Genomic DNA, 22022 nt, shown 5'->3' on the forward strand with positions numbered 1-22022 from the left:
GAGGGGCAAGGGGGGAAATTTGGAGGGGAGGGGAAAGGGGGGAGTTTAGAAAGTGGATGATTAATGAAAGATGAACATTTATAACAAATTGGGTTTGTTGTGATTTTTAAGTTAGCGATCCGTTTAAGAACGATGGAGGAGGGGTGGAATGAATGAGAATTTAGAGCATGTCGTGAGAAAGAATTATAAGAGATTGAATATTTTTTTGAAATGGAATGAGTTGAAGAGGAAATTGAAAGGAGCCTTTTAAATAGGAAGAAAAACAATGTGTTGTAATAAACCACTGACTAAAACACTGCAGGGGAAAGTTTAAACATATTTAAACAAAACCGTGAAGAACAGTCTTGTATTCACAGGGATACCAATGGGGAGAGGGCCTTGAGGGACAACCACGAGTCACTTGAACAGGGCAAAAGGTGGAAGGCAAGGTGATAATGGGGGCGGGGCAAGACAGCGCACGTGGACAGACGCACACGATGGGACAAAAGCACACGAGGAGAAAGGGAAATAATTTTTTTGTTGTTGTTTTTTTTGGGGGGTGGGGGTGGGGGTTACAACGTTAGACAAAGAGTAGATGTTCGGGGAAGTTTGGGGGAGAAGGGAAAATCTAAAAACCGAGCAAAAAGAGCGAAGGAAGGAACAAACTTCGACGGTGGAAGCCTGAGGCAAGGCCGCACACACGCGCGGCAAACAGAAACGATTAATTTATGAAAGATAAACACCAAAAAACTTCCAATGGGCACACTATAGGTTCACACACCGAAAGATAAATACAGTTTCGACAAAATACAACTGTGAACAATGACAAGTTCTTCTTGAAATACCGGAATATCTTCGCCGACTTCACTGACGTTCACATTGAACACATTTCTGATCCAACTGCTTCTTGAGGTCGACGTTTTCTGGAAAATACCTGTCCATTTCTTCCTGAAGGTTCTTCAGATGATCTTCGAAAATACTTTTGACGTCAACAAGGGATATTTCCGACGCATCTTCCAGCAAAGCACTCAGTTCTGGAAAGGCAGCCGTTTTTCCTTTAGCCAGTTTTTTCTCTCCAAAGAGCAAGCTTTTTCTTGAATGAGGCAATTTTTTCACCAATGTCCACCATGGTATGATTGCAGCCCTGCATGTCTGAATTCAGTTCATTCAGGTGCATGAAGATGTCACTCAAATAGGCAAGCTTTGCCAGCCAAGCAGCATCTCTAAAGCACTCTGCCAGTGAATGTCTCTTCTCACGTAAAAAAAATTAAATTCCCGTTTTTAGTGAAATAACTTCCGAGAATCTTCCCTCGAGAGAGCCAACGAACATCAGTGTGGAACAGCAAGACTTGGTGATGTGATCCCATCTCTTCACACATTTTATGGAAAATACGTGAGTTTAGAGCCCTGGCCTTGACAAAATTCACAATTTGGATGGCATTATTGAGAACTACATGTAGGTCCGGTTGAAAACGTTGAGTGGCAAGGTTTTCCCGATTTAAGAAACAGTGAAGTATTGTAATATATCAGGGTTTTCTGCTTTACCACGAGTAACAAAACTCAAACGACTTCTCATCATAGATGGAGCTCCATCAGTGCACACAGCCAAACAATTCAACCAGTCAAAATCATGTTTCTTGAAAAAATTATTCATCATAATAAAGAAGTCTTCTCCAGTGGTGGTACTTGACAGGGCATTGCAGAAAAGAAATTCTTCCAGAATGTCGTCTTCTCCTCTGTACCTTACAAAAACCATAAGTTGAGCGTCACCTGCAATGTCGACTGATTCACCCGTCTGCAATGAAAATTTTTCTGTTTTTTTCAGTGCCACAATCAGTTGAGCCAAAAAATCATCTGAAATGAGATCAATTACGTTTGATGCTATTATCAGAAAGTGGTTGATCAGATGTCCACATACATCAATTTCTATTATCAGAAAGAAACCGAATCAATGTTCTTGGAAACATCTGCTCCGCAAACAGTTTTCACCATTGCCACTGCTGCTGGCTTCACCAGCTCCTCTCCGATGTTATGGGGCTTTTTGCATCTTGCAATATACCACGCCACTTCAAAGGATGCCAAGAAAGCTTTCTCCAGAGAAAAGGCTGAACTCGAGGGAGCATCAATCCGACTTCGTTTTATCTGTTCTTCTTTGTTCTCCCAGTAACTCGGTGGCTTTTCACCAAAATTTGGATGAACTGAATGCAAATGACGCTTCAATTTGTTTTCCTTCATAGATTCATTGGTGAGGACTTGCAGGCACTGAACACACTGAGGTCGGACATTCCCAGATTTTTCTCTCATCTCGGTGAAGCCGTATTTCAAAAAAATCATGCTTATACAACTCATCTGGAAGTTATGAATGTATAAATATCAAACATTTTTAATTTAAATAAAAACATTTAACGAATATAAACAGTGCATTCGATAATTAAGCTCAAAATGCTAAAATTACAGCGCCATCTATAATATCGCATTCAGATAAGAGTGCTACTTCACAACAGGCTCTTTGCTGGTCTGCTTGACGCACGAGTATTGGACGTGAACGGACGCGAACATTATTATATTAGGGCATTAGGCGTATATGGATGCTGTTTTATCCAGCAATTACCCGAAACGTACTTGATGGTAACGTCAACGGTTCAATCCGAAATCTCAACGCAGCACAGCATGCCCATGAGGCCTCCAAACCCCTGTCTTTCCTTAGCTCCTCCCACTCTCCAAAACCAACCGTCACTTCCGTTTCCCATACATATTGTTGCAGATTTGAGAATCCTGCACGTTGGTAATTGTTTGTAAATATCACCCTCTGCAAATAATGTAATAATTCTTTGTAAATACCTCCATTAATTGTAAAGATCAAAGGTCGTCCCCTTAGTGAGTCCATCGCACACACGTAGAAAATCATAGGACCTTCTAAATAGTTATCTCTTTATTATATGTCGGTAGAAGGCTCTGTTTTTCCACTAGTTCATTGCATTGCACCGAATCAAATAAGATAGGTCCCCTTCAAGGATTTCATTTCCCAGCAAAACTCTCTCTCTCTCCGTGCAAAACAGCTTGACAAGCGTGGGGTGCGCGCCCTCTCAACTGGCCCTGGTTTGAAAGCGGCGTTCGCCGCCATTGTGAACATGTGCTCCGTGCTCTGTTTGGACAAGAAGGGTGGGGTCGCCGAGAAGAGACAAGCCCGTGGCTCGCCACGGGGGCGGGGCTGTTCAGCTCCATGCCCAAATAAGGTTACAAGATCGTGGCATTGCCATATAAGGCCACAAAACAGAGCACGGGGGCGGTACCCAAACGGCCGAGGGCGTGTCACGACCCCGCTTGAGATATGTGTGCGACGATCGCACACAAAAAAGCTGGTACGTGCTGCTGCGTTGGTTCAAGAGCTGGATTTTGGTTCAGAGCTAGTACGAGAGCTGGGTACGTGCTGCTGCGTTGGTTCAAGAGCTGGATTTTGGTTCAGAGCTGGTACGAGAGCTGGGTACGTGCTGCTGAGTTGGTTCAAGGCTGGAGCTGGGTTTGAGGTACGAGGAGGAAGAGGATCTGGAGAGGAAAATCCCAGTGTTTCCGACAGAGAGAGAGAGAGAGAGAGAGAGAGAGAGAGAGAGACAGAGACAGAGACAGAGAGAGAGACAGAGAGAGTCGTGGGTCGGAACGGAACCTCGCCACCTGAACGAACCTTCTGTCATTCCTTTCGTCCCCCAGTCGTGTGAGTCTGCTCGTCGTCTGTCCTCTGTGTTGTCTGGGGTATAAGTTAAACCTGTGTCGATAAGCTCGGAATTGCAGTCTTCTTCTTCTTCTTCTGTAAATTACTTTAGTTTCTTTCTCTTCTCTTTGATTGTGGTTGTGTAAATAATTAATAAATATCTGTTCCTTCACTTTGGTTTTCTTTCCCATCCGATCGTCTTTGTGATTTCCCCATTGAGTACCTGTGGTGCGATTTCGGCTAACGCTTATGAATCGGGTTAGTTCTCTGTTAACGGCTCGAACAAGCAGGCTGCTAAAACCGCTCAGCAAAATACCATCTTGTCCATGGTTTCGAGCGGAGTTACCCACCTGCCTTGTGGAGGGATTGGCGGGGGTGTACGGGAATCCCTTGACCAATCGCTTCGGCCAATCCCGCCCCACAGGAGAGCGGGGTAGCTTCGGGATCGGAGACGGCCAGTGCAAATAGAAGGGGGATTAACCCCCCCCCCTTGCTAAGGGGGAGCGCCGTCCTCGTTTCCGTAACAATATGAATGATAACATGTGAATTATAAACATAGATTACATGTGAATTATAACTCGTGGATTCCAAACATAACAGATGCTATATTATCCACAACTATTGTACTTTAATTACTATTTCAATAATCCTTCATATTGTGGCATGTGAAGTAATCCCCTTATAATACTGTTATATGTCTTTTTTTGAGACCGTCCCGCAACCCTCAGGAACACCACCGCGACCCTCATTTGGGTCGCGACCATAGGTTAGGGACCACTGGCCTAGACTATCCTGCTCGCTGCCCAGAAAAATATCGATACAGTCCTGACAATACAATATTTCCTGAATGTGGCCAGAAAATACAGTGGTGAAACTAATCACTTCAAGTTTGCAAGCTTGAATGAAAGCAATGTAAAAATGTACCTCATTCATTCTTCAAATGAATGTGGTGAAAGTGTTTATTGACTTTTTCTCTATGAACCTTTCTTTACAGCATTTTCCTTAGAGACTTGCAAGCTCATGTTGGCCATGCTTGACGTATCCTTTTGTAGAGTGGTCGGACACTCGATGTTCTCACTTAAAAACAGCCTCGTCATTGGTTCCCGTAAAGACTCTAAGATCTGTTGTTCTGATGTGGTGCCAATAGGAAGAGTTGCATTGGAGAAAATGCTGTACTTGGTATGTATGCGAACAGAATGGGAGCAATCCCATCTGCCTTTCGTTGTCAAAATAATCCTTGCTCCGCTTCATGAAGATAAGTACACTGCCCGGCATATCTGCTTGAGATAACCTGTAGAATTATGGTTTGTCCCATTAGGTGGGACAATTTGAATGTGGATATAGCACAGGCATGATTGGTCAAGTGGCCTTGACCTGTGCCCTAATTATCTTGTATGGGTAAGAAAGCATGGCAAGACAGTCCAAAATTATTCTGGTCAAACTCCAATGCAATTATCAACAATCCTAGTATAATAAAACAACTAATGAAAACTTTTTTTTTATGTCAAAGGATGTTGGGATGGTATGCCAAAACATGTAAACAAGATAGGGATGGTCACAATAAATGATCATGTGAAACCATCCCTTTTTCTGAATAATGGTTGTACCCTGTGCGTCCCTGCATCCGTTTGCAATGATAGTGTATGTTTATTGTTTACATGTATGAATTTGACCAGTGAAATATAAAATAGTTAGCACACAACACACACACAAACAATGGTGGATACTTTGAGTCCTTGTCGGACTCCGTTCCACCTTTTGAAACCTGCACATGAAAATAACAACCAACAACACACACACACGATTCACCTCGCATTTTCAAGGGATTATGAACCCAAATAGAGGAGTGATGTTTTGTGCCATTTGCAGGCAACAACCATTATTCAAAGAAAGATGGAGGGACATGTTCATTTGTTGTGACCATCCATACCTTGTTTACACACGTTTTGACATACCATCCCGACATCCTTTTACATTAGAAAAAGTTTGTATCACTTGTTGCTGTACTTTTAAAAATGCATGTGCATTTTTACTCAACAACTTCATTTAAGGTCTGCCACACCTCAACGATGACAAGTCGACGACAAACTGCATGGCTGCGTGCGTGCAAGCTTTATGGATGGAAGTTTCCTGGACTCAGTGCACATACACACTCTCTGTTCCGTGCACATGCCGTCATGCATGTGATAATTATCGTACATCTGGCAATAATGGTCGTCAGACTGTACATAATACTTCACCTTTAACCACACCCACCTAGTTGCGATTGGCCCTCGGGCAATTGTCGCCACAACCCGGCCCCCACCAAGCAGATTGACAGTGGTTGTCCCACCCACTCCTCTTTTCCCTTCATATTCCGATGGGTACTTATGCCTAATTTTCATGAAATTCTATCAAGTTATGAAAAACTTGAATCATCATGGACATTTGCACTATAAAATGCAGTCAATTCGTGTTTATACCAAATCCGATGCTTAAACCATTTTTGAGTTAGGCTGTCAGAAAAGAGAAAGAAGACTAATTACAAAGTGGCTATTTTTAGTCAGTCAGTTTTGTAGCTCAGTCCAAAAGTTTCGTGAGTGCTAGTGGATGTGAAATCCTCTACACACGACTGGTGGGTTTATACAGTAAGTTGACAAATCTTATAGGTTTATGCAGTAAGTTTGCATCTTAGTTGATTTTTTTTTGGAGGATTTGTGTTGTATTAAACCTATGGAGTGTCTGTACCATCCCTACATCAGAAGCCAAGTGACTTCCTGAAAATGCAATTCTCCGAGAATGTATATGTCTGAAAATCATCGAAAACAAGCATTACGCCTCGGTCCCCCGTCAGTGAAGTGAGTTGACAAAGTGGAAGACGCAAGGCGGCCATCTTAGATTTTGACGTGGCGACCCAATTTTCAATAGCGTTCTTCCTTATGCGTAGATACATCCACACCAGATTAAGTTACTAGTTCGTTTATTTTTCAAGATATTTCGCTCACAAGGTTCAGACATATATATGATGGCGGCCATCTTAGATTTTGACGTGGCGACCCAATTTTCAATAGCGTTCTTCCTTATGCCTAGATACACCCACACACCAGATTAGAAGTTGGTACTTCGCTTATTTTTCAAGATATTCCACTCACAAGGTTCAGACATACATGGCGGCGGCCATCTTGGATTTTGACGTGGGTTGCACCCACACACCAAATTAGAATTAGACTTACGCACACACGCACGGACGGACAGACGCACGCACACACGTACGGAGGGAAAAACCATAGTCCTCCTTTCGCTCCGTGGTGCGACAGGGGACAAAAAAGTGCTGGCCAATCTCCACCAAATTTTGTATACTTTCTGGGAGCACCCAGACACCATGGCAAGGGGAAACACCACCCCACAAGAATGGGGAGTGCACTTATATTTTTCGCCTGTACAGCTGGGACAATAATCTCCAATCATGACCTAAAACAGAAAGTGCCATTTTTTTTCTTCAGGAAAACATACCCAAATCTCACAAATAATGACTGTTGCACAGCTTAGCTTCGTTCTTCACCGAGTTATGTTCACAGAGGGAACTGGTATTTACTAGTGAGCCAAAGTAAGCTATGTATTGTAACGAATGAGTGCAAACAAATTACACTGTTGTTCCTTATCGAGGTTCAAACAGCAAGACTACTCTGGATCAATGGGTTTTGAAGAGTTCAAGAACCTGTCGACGGCTCTGAATGGCTGGAAACAGCACTTCATACGCATCGATGTCGATCGTAGCGGGACCATAGAAGGACCGGAGCTAAATCAAGCTCTTGCTTCAATGGGTGAGTTATCCATTTTATTACTGTTTAAGAAGAAGATGATAAAAAGGTGGCATGTTTAATTTTGAGCTGCTGGTCTGGGTCCGAATCCTGACCCAACTAGCAATTGTAACCACGGTGCTTTGCAGGCAAGATCAATTAATGTGTTGTCCCTCAAAGGACGTCATGTTGGGTATCCCATCTGCTAGCACTTCCTGGTGGATATCAAAGACTCCATGGCACCCTTCACAATGGGATCTTTGACCTCCACCAGCCAGTGCCAAAATTGGTTAATGTGGGGCCTCACCGACACATGTTTAGCAGACTCACCATAATGAACATTTTTATGTTGCACCCTCAGTCTAAAACAAAGAGATCAATGTTTAAACATCCCAATGAATTCAGCATTTCATCATCATTGTCTTAAATGAATGTTTTATTAACAATTTATGCCAGGAAGAGGAACGACAGACGCGCTCTTTATTGTGAGGCAGTTGCAGGAGAAGTACACGGAGAAGAGTAAGAAGTTGTTTCTTGGGTTTGTTGATCTGGAGAAAGCATTCGATAGGGTTCCACGCGAAGTATTGACATGGGCATTGAGGAAGTTAGAAGTGGAGGAATGGTTGATCAGAGTTGTGATGGCAATGTACAAAAGAGCGCGCACAGCTGTAAGGACGAAGGACGGGAACAGTGGTGAGTTTGAGGTGAAGGTGGGAGTGCATCAGGGGTCGGTACTAAGTCCACTACTATTTGTAGCTGTGATGGAGGTGCTGGCTCGGAACGTAAAGGAGGGTTTACCGTGGGAGTTGTTGTATGCAGATGATCTGGTGTTGATTGCGGAAAGTATGGATGGACTGAAGGAAAAGATGAACAATTGGAAGGAAAGTATGGAGTGGTGCCGTTAGCCAGATTCAAAATCCCGTCTCGGAACCGTCTCGATAAATTTTCAATTTTCATAACGGGATCTCGGATCGGCTCGGTTCCTGACAAAGTAATACATAAAAAAAATAAGGCTTCAAAAATAATGGAATTTCATTACAATATATAAACAACAATGAAAAAAATTCATTTCTGATGTTGAGTACTTAAATTCCGACTTAGCTTCCATTTACCGGGATGAAATAAAATACACCGCCTACATGCAGATGATCGGCCACCGCTAACGCTAAGCGTTCAATATAGCGTGCTCACCGACCTGACGCACGTCCCACTACCCATAAGTTTAGCAACCCATTCATCGTGAATCCCCGATGAAGCCTAATAACAATAACATGTATATCTTCCATGAAAGTTTTGTTGAATTATCTCACCGGGACCGGGTTATCTCATCACAGTTTGTATTGTCGTGTAATTTCTTGCTCGGAATGTCAGAAAGGGAGAAAATGTTTCTGCCCAGGCATATTCGAGTCCCGGTTGGAGTTTCATTATCATTTTGTGAGTTGTGATCGGGCATGTCAAGCGTTCTCGTAGCTCGCGCGCGGACACGTACGACCGTTCGATATTCATGAAAGTTCAATAGTTGCCGCGTCCTGCTGCTGCGCACATGTGCATGTTACTTTTTTTTTAATAGTTCCGTTAAGCGGGCTATAATGACGCAGCGTTGCGTGCCTCAACTCAAATCGGAATGTACAATTTTTTGTTTAACCCGTTGATAGCCGTTTGGTGGACGGATCGAATATACCGACCCCTTATTCCAGAAATTGAAACTAACAATGCGAAATAACGCCTTTCATCGAATGTTCACGTGTTTTAACAATTGTCGACTGATAAGGCACCCAAGTTATCCGAGCCCATGCTTTGATCAACCGGACTGCGTTACCTGAATTCCTGGGAAGCCCCACCAGGACGACGGCAGACATTTTCAGAAGTTCCTGCCGTACAAGGAAATTGTGTTTTCGCTGTGATTATGTCTCCTTTATTGTTCGTGGGAATCGTGGCATTGCGCAAGGTCGCTGTTTATGTTGGGCCTGGGCAATGTTGTGGTGGGCATGCTGCAGCGAGCAACAGGTGACGAGCGTCGAGACTGCACGTTCTGCAACCTAATTGGTGGAACTCGGAGGCCTGCGCGTGATGTGCAACCTAATTGGTGGAACTCCGTCAAACCAAAATTCATACAAAACTTCAAACCGTCAAACCAAACCCCCCCCCCCCCCCCCCCCCCCAGGCCCGAGTCCTTATCTTCACAATTGTTATCGCCATGCTGTCTTATCATATTCGTTATCTTAAACACCAAGATAGAAACAAATTAACTTAAAAAGCCATTGAAAAGTTTGAATGTGAACTCATTCTGGGATCTTGAAGTTAATTCATACAAAACGAACATTAAACTCATTTTTTCAGTCCAACACGATGGATAATGACAACATAAAGCAGAGCGAAAAGCGATGTCAGGAAATAGTGTACTTTATATATTACGTGTACAATCCGAAATGCATTATAGGCTTATAAATATGACTTAAGTTATGTACAGCAATGAAAAACGACAAACTGTAAACATCAAGTCATCAACACATTATGTGGGATTTGAAATAAATCTCAACCAACGTCAATTATTTGAAAGTACCAACTATTTACGAGTCGAATTATTTACTCGCTCGCTAGGCTTCAACAACCTGCGCCAAGATACTGCCCAGCTCTCGGTCGGGCGGGATTTGTTTTTCTTTTTCCCCTCTCGTTATCAAAGTATTTTTCGCTTCGCCGCGCCAGCCACAGCCCATAAATCTCAGCTGAAGTTGAGCCGCAGCGGCGGGTCATTGCGATCGCGCAGCGGCATGTTTGCAGCGCATTGTTTGTTGACAAGGGGAAAATCCTGGAACAGCGAGTTTACTTTATCTATCATCGTTTGTGCCAGTTCAGCTGCACTTGCGAAAAATGATGCTTGTGCAGAAGCAGAGTAATGAAAGCAAGGCTCAATAAATGCCTCTATTATGGAAAATATCTGCAAGAAGTTGGAATTTTAACCGGGATTTTTTTTACCGAAAAATTGCGTCAGTCAATTTATCTCGGGACCATCCCGAGACCGTCTCGAAAGCCGAAACCGCCGGGATTTCGTCCCGGTCTCGGATCGGTTGACAGCACTAGTATGGAGACAAAAGGTCTGAAGGTGAATATAGGAAAGACGAAGGTGATGGCAAGTGGTAAAGCATGTGGTGAGGTGGAAAGAACTGGGAAGTGGCCATGTGCTGTGTGCAGGAAGGGTGTCGGAGTGAACTCCATTCAATGTACAATGTGCGGAGTGGGTTCATCAAAAATGTAGTGGTCTGAGAGGATCATTAACCAATGTGGCAGCTACATTCAAATGTAAGGTGTGCACAAAGGGAGCTGCAGATGAAGGAAATGTTGAGTTGGATCTTGGAGACGGCGTGAAGCTGGAAGGTGTGAAAACATTTTGCTATCTCGGAGACATGCTGAATGGAGAAGGTGGATCAGACTCGGCAACGGTTGCTCAAGTGAGATGTGCATGGAAGCAGTTTCGGGAACTGAGTGACGTGCTGATTAGGAGGGGAGTGTCATTGAAGCTGAAGGGAAAGGTGTATGCTTCCGCTTCCGGTCCGGTCTGGAGAGGACGCTGGCGTTACTTGTTCGCCGCTTCTCCGACTGGGCCATTGTACATAGTTTGCTTTTCTGGTGGTCGTGGCAGATTTTTGACCGTTGGGTCTGCCCTCTGCTCGGTCCCGGCTCTGCTCCTGGCTTCGCCTGCCCGGCTCCTCCACTGTTTCCTCAGGCCCGCTCCCGTTTGCGGCGGTGGCTGTTTGCCGCTGTGGTCTTGATTAGCGGCTGCAGTCGTTTGCCGCTGCGTTTGCCGCTTTGCCTCCTCGACCTTGGCCTCGTACTCGTCCCTTCGCTCCTGCCTGGCATGGCTCTGAGGTACTCCGCCACAAGGCTTCTTCTGCTCAATACCTGCTCCACCCCATCATGCATCTCTGCCATCAAATCAAATGGACTCCTCCGACGACCCAGGTACATTCACCGTGGCTCCGGTCGTAAGTTTGTTTATTTGCAATCAGGTCACTCCATCCCCGTCCTCTGGTCGGCTCAGCACACTCTCACTCTTCGTCCCAGCGCACCTGGTCACAGCAACGCACACGATCGCACCTCCTGCCTACGAACCCTGGCTAAATCACCTGAATTCATCCCTGCTGTTCAAAACAACATCAAGCTCACCCTGTTCAACACCCGGTCCCTCAACAACAAATGCCTCATCCTGAACGAATACATCCTGGATAACAAACTGGACTTTCTCTGTCTCACCGAAACCTGGCAACAACCTCTGGACTACTACACACTCAACCTCACCACACCCAATGGATATTCCTACGTCAATAAACCACGCTCGGAGGGCCGAGGTGGTGGAATTGCCGTTATCCACCGTCAAGACATCAAGACCAACCTCATCTCCATCTCATCTGCTCCATCATTTGAACACCTGGCTTTAAAACTCTCTGGTCGCACGCAGTCAGTCATGGCTGTCGTCTACCGCCCTCCCAAACCACACCCATCATTCCTGTCTGACTTCTCCTACTTTCTGACCCAGCTATGTTCCCTCTCCCCCTCAATCCTCCTCCTTGGTGATTTCAATATCCACATGGACTCCACTGACTCCACAATAACCACTGACTTCACTGATTTACTCACCTGCTTTAACCTCACTCAACATGTCGACTTTCCTACCCATATCCGTGGTCACATTTTGGACCTTGTCTGCTCCACTGGATTAAATTTGCACCATCTCTATGGCTCCGACCTCACCCTCTCTGACCACTTAGCCATCACTCTGACCATCAACATCCCCGCCCCAACACCAAGGCATTATCGCACAATCAACTTCCGTAAGCTAAACGCTCTTTCACCTACCTCATTCTCATCCACCCTCTCTGAAAAAATGTCCACTTCTCCCTTCATTGACCTCCACACCCCTTCCGACCTCACTGACTACTACAACCACACTCTCTCCTCCTGCCTTGACCAGCTTGCGCCTGTAAAAACCAAAACAGTTTCTTTCACCCATTCTGCTCCCTGGTTTACCCCTGAACTCCACCTGATGAAAACTTGTGCTCGCCAACTTGAAAGACTCCGCAATAAAACGGGTCTCACAGTTCACTCCCAAGCCTACAAGGACCACCTACAACACTACAAAGATGCCCTCTCCCACGCCCGCTCTGCCTACTACTCTCAAATTATCCACTCTGGCTCCGGAAACCCAAAAGCACTCTTCTCAACAATAAACAAACTCCTCCGCCCCCTGAACACCACCACCCAGTCATTCACAGTAGACAACTGCATCTCCTTCCTCTCTTTCTTCCAACGCAAAATTGACAACATCTACAACAGCTTGACCACCGCCGCACCCGCTCCCCCTCCAACCACCTGCCCCCCCTTGTCCTGCCATCCCCTGTCTCGGTTCTCCCCAATCTCCCCTACTGACCTCTCTGAACTCCTCATAGGAATGAAAACTGCCACCTGCACTCTTGACCCCATCCCCTCCAGCTTTGTCAAAGCCTCCCTCCCTGCTCTCTCTCCACTTATCATTGCAACAATAAACTCCTCCCTGTCTACAGGCATCGTCCCACCTTCCCTCAAAATTGCTGCTGTTACCCCCATTCTAAAAAAACCTGGTCTACACCCTGACACCCTAAACAACTTCAGACCCATCTCCAACCTACCCTTTCTGTCAAAAGTTTTGGAACGCGCTGTAGCCACTCAACTCAAACATCATCTCTCTGCCAATAACCTGTATGAAACATTCCAATCCGGATTCCGGTCCAACCACAGTACTGAAACTGCTCTCCTCAAAATCACCAACGACCTTCTCCTCTCCTCTGACGCTGGCAACCTCAACATTCTCGTCCTCCTCGACCTCAGCGCTGCCTTTGACACCATCGATCACACTATCCTCCTCACCCGACTTGAATCCACCTTTAACGTTACCGGCACTGCCCTCTCTTGGATTAAATCATACCTCTCTGACAGATGCCAGTTCATCTCCATCAATAACTGCAAATCCCCCACTGCTCCCCTCCCCCAAGGTGTCCCCCAAGGTTCAGTTCTTGGCCCCCTCCTCTTCATCCTTTACCTGTCCCCGCTCGGTCACTTAATCCGCCGTCATGGTCTCCAATTCCACTGCTTCGCCGATGACATCCAGCTTTTCATCTCCACCAAGTCCGTCTCCACCGACACCCACTCTATCCTGACAAACTGCATCACTGAAATAAAATCCTGGCTTCAAATCAACTTCCTCAAGCTTAACTGTGATAAATCTGAAATAATCATCATTGGCTCAAAAACGCTCACAAAATCCACCCATAACTTTGCCCTCAACATCGACGGTATCCCAGTATCCACCTCCCCTCACATCCGGAATCTTGGCGTCATCTTTGACCAAACCCTTTCCTTCGACAAATACACTAAACAGATCACAAAGTCAGCCTTCTTTCACCTGAAAAACATTGCCCGTCTCCGCTCATCCCTCTCCTCCACGGCTGCAGAAACCCTCATCCACGCCTTCATCACCTCCCGTCTGGACTACTGCAATAGCCTCCTCTATGGTTCACCCTCAAAAATCACCAATAAACTCCAATACATTCAGAACTCCGCTGCCCGTCTACTCACCCATTCCCGGACCCGTGACCACATCACCCCCGTCCTTTACAAGCTTCACTGGCTCCCCATCCCCCAGAGAATCCAGTACAAAATCCTCCTCTTGACATACAAAGCCCTCCATAACCTGGCCCCATCCTACCTGGCTGACCTCCTCTCCAGACACACTCCCACCCGCAACCTCTGCTCTGCTGGTACCAACCTCCTGACCCCCTCCATCCGGACCAAATTCAGATCCTGGGGGGACAGGGCCTTCTCCATCGCTGCTCCCACCCTCTGGAACTCACTACCTCACACCATCAGAGACTCCTCCTCACTCACCACATTCAAAACATCACTAAAGACCCACCTGTTCAACACTGCATTCAACATTCAACCCACAGCATTTAACCCCTGACTATCTCTTCTCCTTCTCCCTCCTTTTGCTTTAAATATTTCCCTATTGATTCTTGTCTTTTTGCAATTGTTGTTTTCATGTATTGTTATGCATTATGTTTGCCACTCTGTCAAAGCGCCTTTGGGCTTCTGGAAAAGCGCTATACAAAATAAATGAATTATTATTATTATTATGCTGCATGTGTGAGAAGTGTTATGATTTATGGGAGCGAGACATGGGTCATGAATGTAGAGCAGCAACGAAGGCTAGAAAGGGTGGAAATGTGAATGGTTCGGTGGATGTGCGGAGTGTTGCTGAGAGAGAGGAAGACAAATGATGAATTGCGAAAGATGATGCGAATAGAGCCTGTGATTGATGCTGTGAAGAGGAACAGGTTGAGATGGTTTGGTCATGTGTTGAGGAAGGATGAAAGTGACTGGTTGAGAAGAGTGATGGAAATGAATGTAGAAGGAAGTAGAGGACGGGGAAGACCGAGAAAGACTTGGTTAAAGACGGTGGAAGAAGACATGCGGGCAAGGGGGTTAACAAGGAGAGATGCAGAAAATAGGGCAAAATGGAGAAGATTGTCATGGGGACCGCAAGGCTAACCCCCGCTCTTGCAGGGAAAATGGCCTGAAAATGCATGTTGTTATGTTGTTGTATTAACATTGTGTATACCCATAATATGGTACACCAGACTTGGTGGCCCAACAGTTAGAGCGTCCGCCCTGAGTCTGGGAGGTCAATGGTTCGAATCCCGGCCGAGCCAAACCAAAGATTTTTTAAAATGATGTGCGCTGCTTCCTTGCTAATGCTCAGCATTTAACAAGGATAGAGCATGGATAAACAACACTGGTAAGGCAAAGGCAAACCATCTAGTATAACCCTTGCCAAAAAAACGATTTGGCATCACCAACACCCTATAAGGAGTTTGGGACATCAAACTAGAGGTTCCAGGGAACCTGAATTCAACTTGTCGATATCAATATGGTTAGAATATGCATAATAGAACCACAAATTATATCGTTTATATGTGCTAAAAAAATATAACAAAAATTGATTTTTCAATATGGCCACCCTGCCGTGCCCATTTTTGGGCGTGCAATGCCCAAATGCAATCCCAAACTAGTTTGTCTTAAAGATGCTGCATAACAAGTTTCATCAAATTTAATCAATATTTGTGACTTTTAGAGCGTAGACTCTAAAAGTTATAGTAAAAGTTATAGTATTTTTTCCATTCGTGTCTTCGTCAATTTCTACTCGTTTTTTATTGTGCATGTGTTGCAGTGTGTTTTCCAGTTGGTGTTGATTTGCAATTCTTGCAAACTTTTGTATAATTTAATCGTTTTCTGTCCCACCGCGTGCACAGCCTGGTTTCTCTCGGCTTCCCTACCCCCATAGGAAATCTGCGCTTCCAATAGAGCTGAAACGAAACTTCTTTAGAGCAGCTGTTGAATCAGTTCTTGTATATGGGGCAATTACATGGACCTTGACATCATCACTAGAAAAGGCCCTGGATGGTGCATACACTCGCATGCTCAGAGCAGCCCTTAACATCTCATGGAAAGAGCACCCCACAAAATATGAATTGTATGCAAAAATCCCACCAATCAGTGTAACCATACGTCAACGTAGATTAAGATTCGCTGGGCACTGCTGGAGAAACAAAGATGAGCTCGCAAGCGATGTTTTACTTTGGTTACCAACTCATGGCAAACAGGCACCAGGGAGACCTGCGAAAACATATATCGATCAGCTTACAAATGATACTGGGTGTCTGGATAACGAACTACCTAATGCCATGAGTGACAGAGATGAATGGAAGAAACGTGTCATGGAATGCCGAGCAAGCTCGACGCAGTAAGTAAGTAAGAGCGAAGACGTCTAATTGTTTACAGACGACAGACAGACAGACGGACACTGGGTGATGACAAAAACTCAGCTGGACATAGTCCAGTTGAGTTAATAAAAACACCAAAGGGAAGGTTTCATGGAATGATAGTGTTTTCATATGAATATTACAAACAGAAATAGATGCCTTTTTAAATTTCGATACAAGGCCCATGGATAAACTTCACATGAACCACATACAGGAGAGAGACAGTAGGAGACAGCCATGAATTTTTATGGGAATTCCACTGACATCGAGTAGACAATGGGCAAATGTACATGGTATGAGGTGGTAGAAGGATTCAAACCTTAGTAAAACTTAGAGACGAAAAATGAATTGATGCAGTGGAAGCACATGATATCTCCACCACCAAAGAAGTTCAACAGCCGCTCCGGAACAAGGAAGATTCTAACCGGCGCCTTCTGGTAATTAAAAAGGGGTTTTGGTGATGAGATGAGATGCTTGAAAAGGATGCACTTCAACCACATCAGTTCCACTTACATCACTCACACCTCTGTCCAACGGGTATTGGTCATCTGCAGCACATTAATGGTTTATTTTATTTATTCGTATTCAGCCTGTGTTTGCTTGGCTGGATCATTTTCTGGGGGCATGGCTGTGTCGCTGATGCAGTGTCCTCATTACGAGTCAGCTGGGACTCATTTTGCCAACCTCGGAAGGATGACAGGCTGAATCAACCCCCCTGGTGTTAATTCAACGGCACGACAGGGGCTCAAACACAGGACCTTAAGACGTCAAGCCAGCTACCTTGATCGTTAATCCACCAAGGAAAATCTTCATCTGATAGCACTAATCAATAGAAATAGAAATAAATCAAGGATGTAACCTCTGAAATATCACTAATCAAGGATGTAACCTCTGAAATATCACTAATCAAGGATGTAACCTCTGAAATATCACGAATCAAGGATGTAACCTCTGAAATATCACTAATCAAGGATGTAACCTCTGAAATATCACTAATCAAGGATGTAACCTCTGAAATATCACTAATCAAGGATGTAACCTCCGAAATATCACGAATCAACGATGTAACCTCTGAAATATCACTAATCAAGGATGTAACCTCTGAAATATCACGAAGCAAGGATGTAACCTCTGAAATATCACTAATCAAGGATGTAACCTCTGAAATATCACTAATCAAGGATGTAACCTCTGAAATATCACTAATCAAGGATGTAACCTCTGAAATATCACTAATCAAGCATGTAACCTCTGAAATATCACTAATAAAGGATGTGTCCTCTGAAATATCACGAAAAAAGGATGTGTCCTCTGAAATATCATGAATAAAGGATGTGTCCTCTGAAATATCATGAATAAAGGATGTGTCCTCTGAAATATCATGAATAAAGGATGTGTCCTCTGAAATATCATGAATAAAGGATGTGTCCTCTGAAATATCACTAATCAAGGATGTGTCCTCTGAAATATCACTAATCAAGGATGTGTCCTCTGAAATATCACTAATCAATGATGTGTCCTCTGAAATATCACTAATCAAGGATGTGTCCTCTGAAATATCACGAATCAAGGATGTGTCCTCTGAAATATCACTAATCAAGGATGTGTCCTCTGAAATATGACTAATCAAGGATGTGTCCTCTGAAATATGACTAATCAAGGATGTGTCCTCTGAAATATCACTAATCAAGGATGTGTCCTCTGAAATATCACTAATCAAGGATGTGTCCTCTGAAATATCACTAATCAAGGATGTGTCCTCTGAAATATCACTAATCAAGGATGTGTCCTCTGAAATATCACTAATCAAGGATGTGTCCTCTGAAATATCACTAATCAAGGATGTGTCCTCTGAAATATCACTAATCAAGGATGTGTCCTCTGAAATATCACTAGTCAAGGATGTGTCCTCTGAAATATCACTAGTCAAGGATGTGTCCTCTGAAATATCACTAGTCAAGGATGTGTCCTCTGAAATATCACTAGTCAAGGATGTGTCCTCTGAAATATCACGAGTCAAGGATGTGTCCTCTGAAATATCACGAGTCAAGGATGTGTCCTCTGAAATATCACGAGTCAAGGATGTGTCCTCTGAAATATCACTAATCAAGGATGTGTCCTCTGAAATATCACTAATCAAGGATGTGTCCTCTGAAATATCACTAATCAAGGATGTGTCCTCTGAAATATCACGAGTCAAGGATGTGTCCTCTGAAATATCACTAGTCAAGGATGTGTCCTCTGAAATATCACGAGTCAAGGATGTGTCCTCTGAAATATCACTAATCAAGGATGTGTCCGCTGAAATATCACTAATCAAGGATGTGTCCTCTGAAATATCACTAATCAAGGATATGTCCTCTGAAATATCACTAATCAAGGATGTGTCCTCTGAAATATCACTAATAAAGGATGTGTCCTCTGAAATATCACTAATCAAAGATGTGTCCTCTGAAATATCACTAGTCAAGGATGTGTCCTCTGAAATATCACAAGTCAAGGATGTGTCCTCTGAAATATCACTAATCAAGGATGTGTCCTCTGAAATATCACGAATCAAGGATGTGTCCTCTGAAATATCACTAGTCAAGGATGTGTCCTCTGAAATATCACTAGTCAAGGATGTGTCCTCTGAAATATCACTAGTCAAGGATGTGTCCTCTGAAATATCACTAGTCAAGGATGTGTCCTCTGAAATATCACTAGTCAAGGATGTGTCCTCTGAAATATCACTAGTCAAGGATGTGTCCTCTGAAATATCACTAGTCAAGGATGTGTCCTCTGAAATATCACTAATAAAGGATGTGTCCTCTGAAATATCACTAATCAAGGATGTGTCCTCTGAAATATCACTAATAAAGGATATGTCCTCTGAAATATCACTAATCAAGGATGTGTCCTCTGAAATATCACTAATAAAGGATGTGTCCTCTGAAATATCACTAATCAAGGATGTGTCCTCTGAAATATCACGAGTCAAGGATGTGTCCTCTGAAATATCACGAGTCAAGGATGTGTCCTCTGAAATATCACGAGTCAAGGATGTGTCCTCTGAAATATCACGAGTCAAGGATGTGTCCTCTGAAATATCACTAGTCAAGGATGTGTCCTCTGAAATATCACGAGTCAAGGATGTGTCCTCTGAAATATCACTAATCAAGGATGTGTCCGCTGAAATATCACCAGTCAAGGATGTGTCCTCTGAAATATCACTAGTCAAGGATGTGTCCTCTGAAATATCACTAGTCAAGGATGTGTCCTCTGAAATATCACTAGTCAAGGATGTGTCCTCTGAAATATCACTAGTCAAGGATGTGTCCTCTGAAATATCACTAGTCAAGGATGTGTCCTCTGAAATATCACTAGTCAAGGATGTGTCCTCTGAAATATCACTAGTCAAGGATGTGTCCTCTGAAATATCACTAGTGAAGGATGTGTCCTCTGAAATATCACTAGTCAAGGATGTGTCCTCTGAAATATCACTAGTCAAGGATGTGTCCTCTGAAATATCACTAATCAAGGATGTAACCTCTGAAATATCACGAATCAAGGATGTAACCTCTGAAATATCACTAATCAAGGATGTCTCCTCTGAAATATCACAAATCAAGGATGTAACGTCTGAAATATCACAAATCAAGGATGTAACCTCTGAAATATCACAAATAAAGGATGTGTCCTCTGAAATATCCCTAATCAAGGATGTGTCCTCTGAAATATCCCTAATCAAGGATGTGTCCTCTGAAATATCCCTAATCAAGGATGTCTCCTCTGAAATATCACAAATCAAGGATGTAACGTCTGAAATATCACAAATCAAGGATGTGTCCTCTGAAATATCCCTAATCAAGGATGTGTCCTCTGAAATATCCCTAATCAAGGATGTGTCCTCTGAAATATCCCTAATCAAGGATGTGTCCTCTGAAATATCCCTAATCAAGGATGTCTCCTCTGAAATATCACAAATCAAGGATGTAACGTCTGAAATATCACAAATCAAGGATGTAACCTCTGAAATATCACTAATCAAGGATGTGTCCTCTGAAATATCCCTAATCAAGGATGTGTCCTCTGAAATATCCCTAATCAAGGATGTGTCCTCTGATCCCTAATCAAGGATGTGTCCTCTGATCCCTAATCAAGGATGTGTCCTCTGAAATATCCCCAATCAAGGATGTGTCCTTTGAAATATCACGAATCAAGGATGTGTCCTCTGAAATATCACTAATCAAGGATGTGTCCTCTGAAATATCACTAATCAAGGATGTGTCCTCTGAAATATCACTAATCAAGGATGTGTCCTCTGAAATATCACTAATCAAGGATGTGTCCTCTGAAATATCACTAATCAAGGATGTGTCCTCTGAAATATCATTAATCAAGGATGTGTCCTCTGAAATATCACTAATAAAGGATGTGTCCTCTGAAATATCACTAATCAAGGATGTGTCCTCTGAAATATCACTAGTCAAGGATGTGTCCTCTGAAATATCACTAGTAAAGGATGTGTCCTCTGAAATATCACGAGTCAAGGATGTGTCCTCTGAAATATCACTAGTCAAGGATGTGTCCTCTGAAATATCACTAGTCAAGGATGTGTCCTCTGAAATATCACTAGTCAAGGATGTGTCCTCTGAAATATCACGAGTCAAGGATGTGTCCTCTGAAATATCACTAATCAAGGATGTGTCCTCTGAAATATCACTAATCAAGGATGTGTCCTCTGAAATATCACTAATCAAGGATGTGTCCTCTGAAATATCACAAGTCAAGGATGTGTCCTCTGAAATATCACTAGTCAAGGATGTGTCCTCTGAAATATCATGAGTCAAGTGTTACGTGGTCCCCTCGGTGAATACCTGGTCTCAGTGACCCCCGGACCGTGAGAGGAACTTCGCCAGAAAGCTGTATTATATATGCGCTTTCGCCACGCAAGCCATATGAATTTCACCCAAGAGACAACTGACGTTCACGGATATATTTCAATGGTAATGATACCAAACAATTTCAATGACACAACCATCAACAATATTTCAATCACACAAACACGGAGATTTTCCCCGAGCAATCAACCATACATAATCATCACCAATTCCCAATTCACAATCAATTCCCTATGATTAAGATGGCCATCTTATCCATGTGTGTCCCGGTGAGTACTCACACCCCCTTTCGGTCTCTGCTCCTCACAATGTCTCTGGGCCCCTCCTGACCAAGATACGGCTACTGGTCGGCGTCTCCGCACTCGGGCGGTTGAACGAACCCCGGGTGGACGTTTCTCCACCGGGCAGGTATCGTACCAGGCACCGTGGCTGCAGCCCCTCGTGGCCACGCGGAGCGGGTACGGTAGAGCAAGCCAAACCCCACGCCGCTTGCAAGGCGCGTTAGGCCCCAACGTGCGACCCGCACGCGTCTGTTTGGACGGTGCCGCGAACGATTCCAGACGCGGGGTCGATGCACGGCCCCACGTCAACTTGACGTCTCCACCGGGCAGGTATCGTCCCGGGAATTCCTCTCGCCGGACAGGTTTCGGAACGCCGCTGTTTTCCACGCAGCGCAAGGTCGATTCCACCTTTTGTCGGAGCGGGGCGAGGAAGAAGAAAAACTCGTCCTTTTTCCTCGTGTCTTTTCCTTCCGTTTTCGGTCACTTCCGTTTCCGGCCACTTCCGTTCAGAAGGGCTCCTGACCCTCCAATCACAACAA

General features: G+C 44.1%; 1 protein-coding gene across 2 annotated transcripts in view; it reads left to right on the forward strand.

The window, feature by feature from the left end:
• The window catches only part of LOC137438099 (uncharacterized), a 144171-nt gene that overhangs the window by 11311 nt on the left and 110838 nt on the right, over positions 1 to 22022 (forward strand). For both annotated transcript variants that reach the window (XM_078766579.1, XM_078766580.1), the window contains exons 4-5: positions 4683 to 4726; positions 7344 to 7491. In XM_078766579.1, coding sequence (XP_078622705.1) covers positions 4683 to 4726; positions 7344 to 7491 — 192 coding nt within the window. The remainder of the gene's footprint in view (positions 1 to 4682; positions 4727 to 7343; positions 7492 to 22022) is intronic.

The sequence above is a fragment of the Myxine glutinosa genome, chromosome 12 (assembly GCF_964187855.1).
Source record: "Myxine glutinosa chromosome 12, kmMyxGlut1.1, whole genome shotgun sequence".
NCBI lineage: Eukaryota > Metazoa > Chordata > Myxini > Myxiniformes > Myxinidae > Myxine > Myxine glutinosa.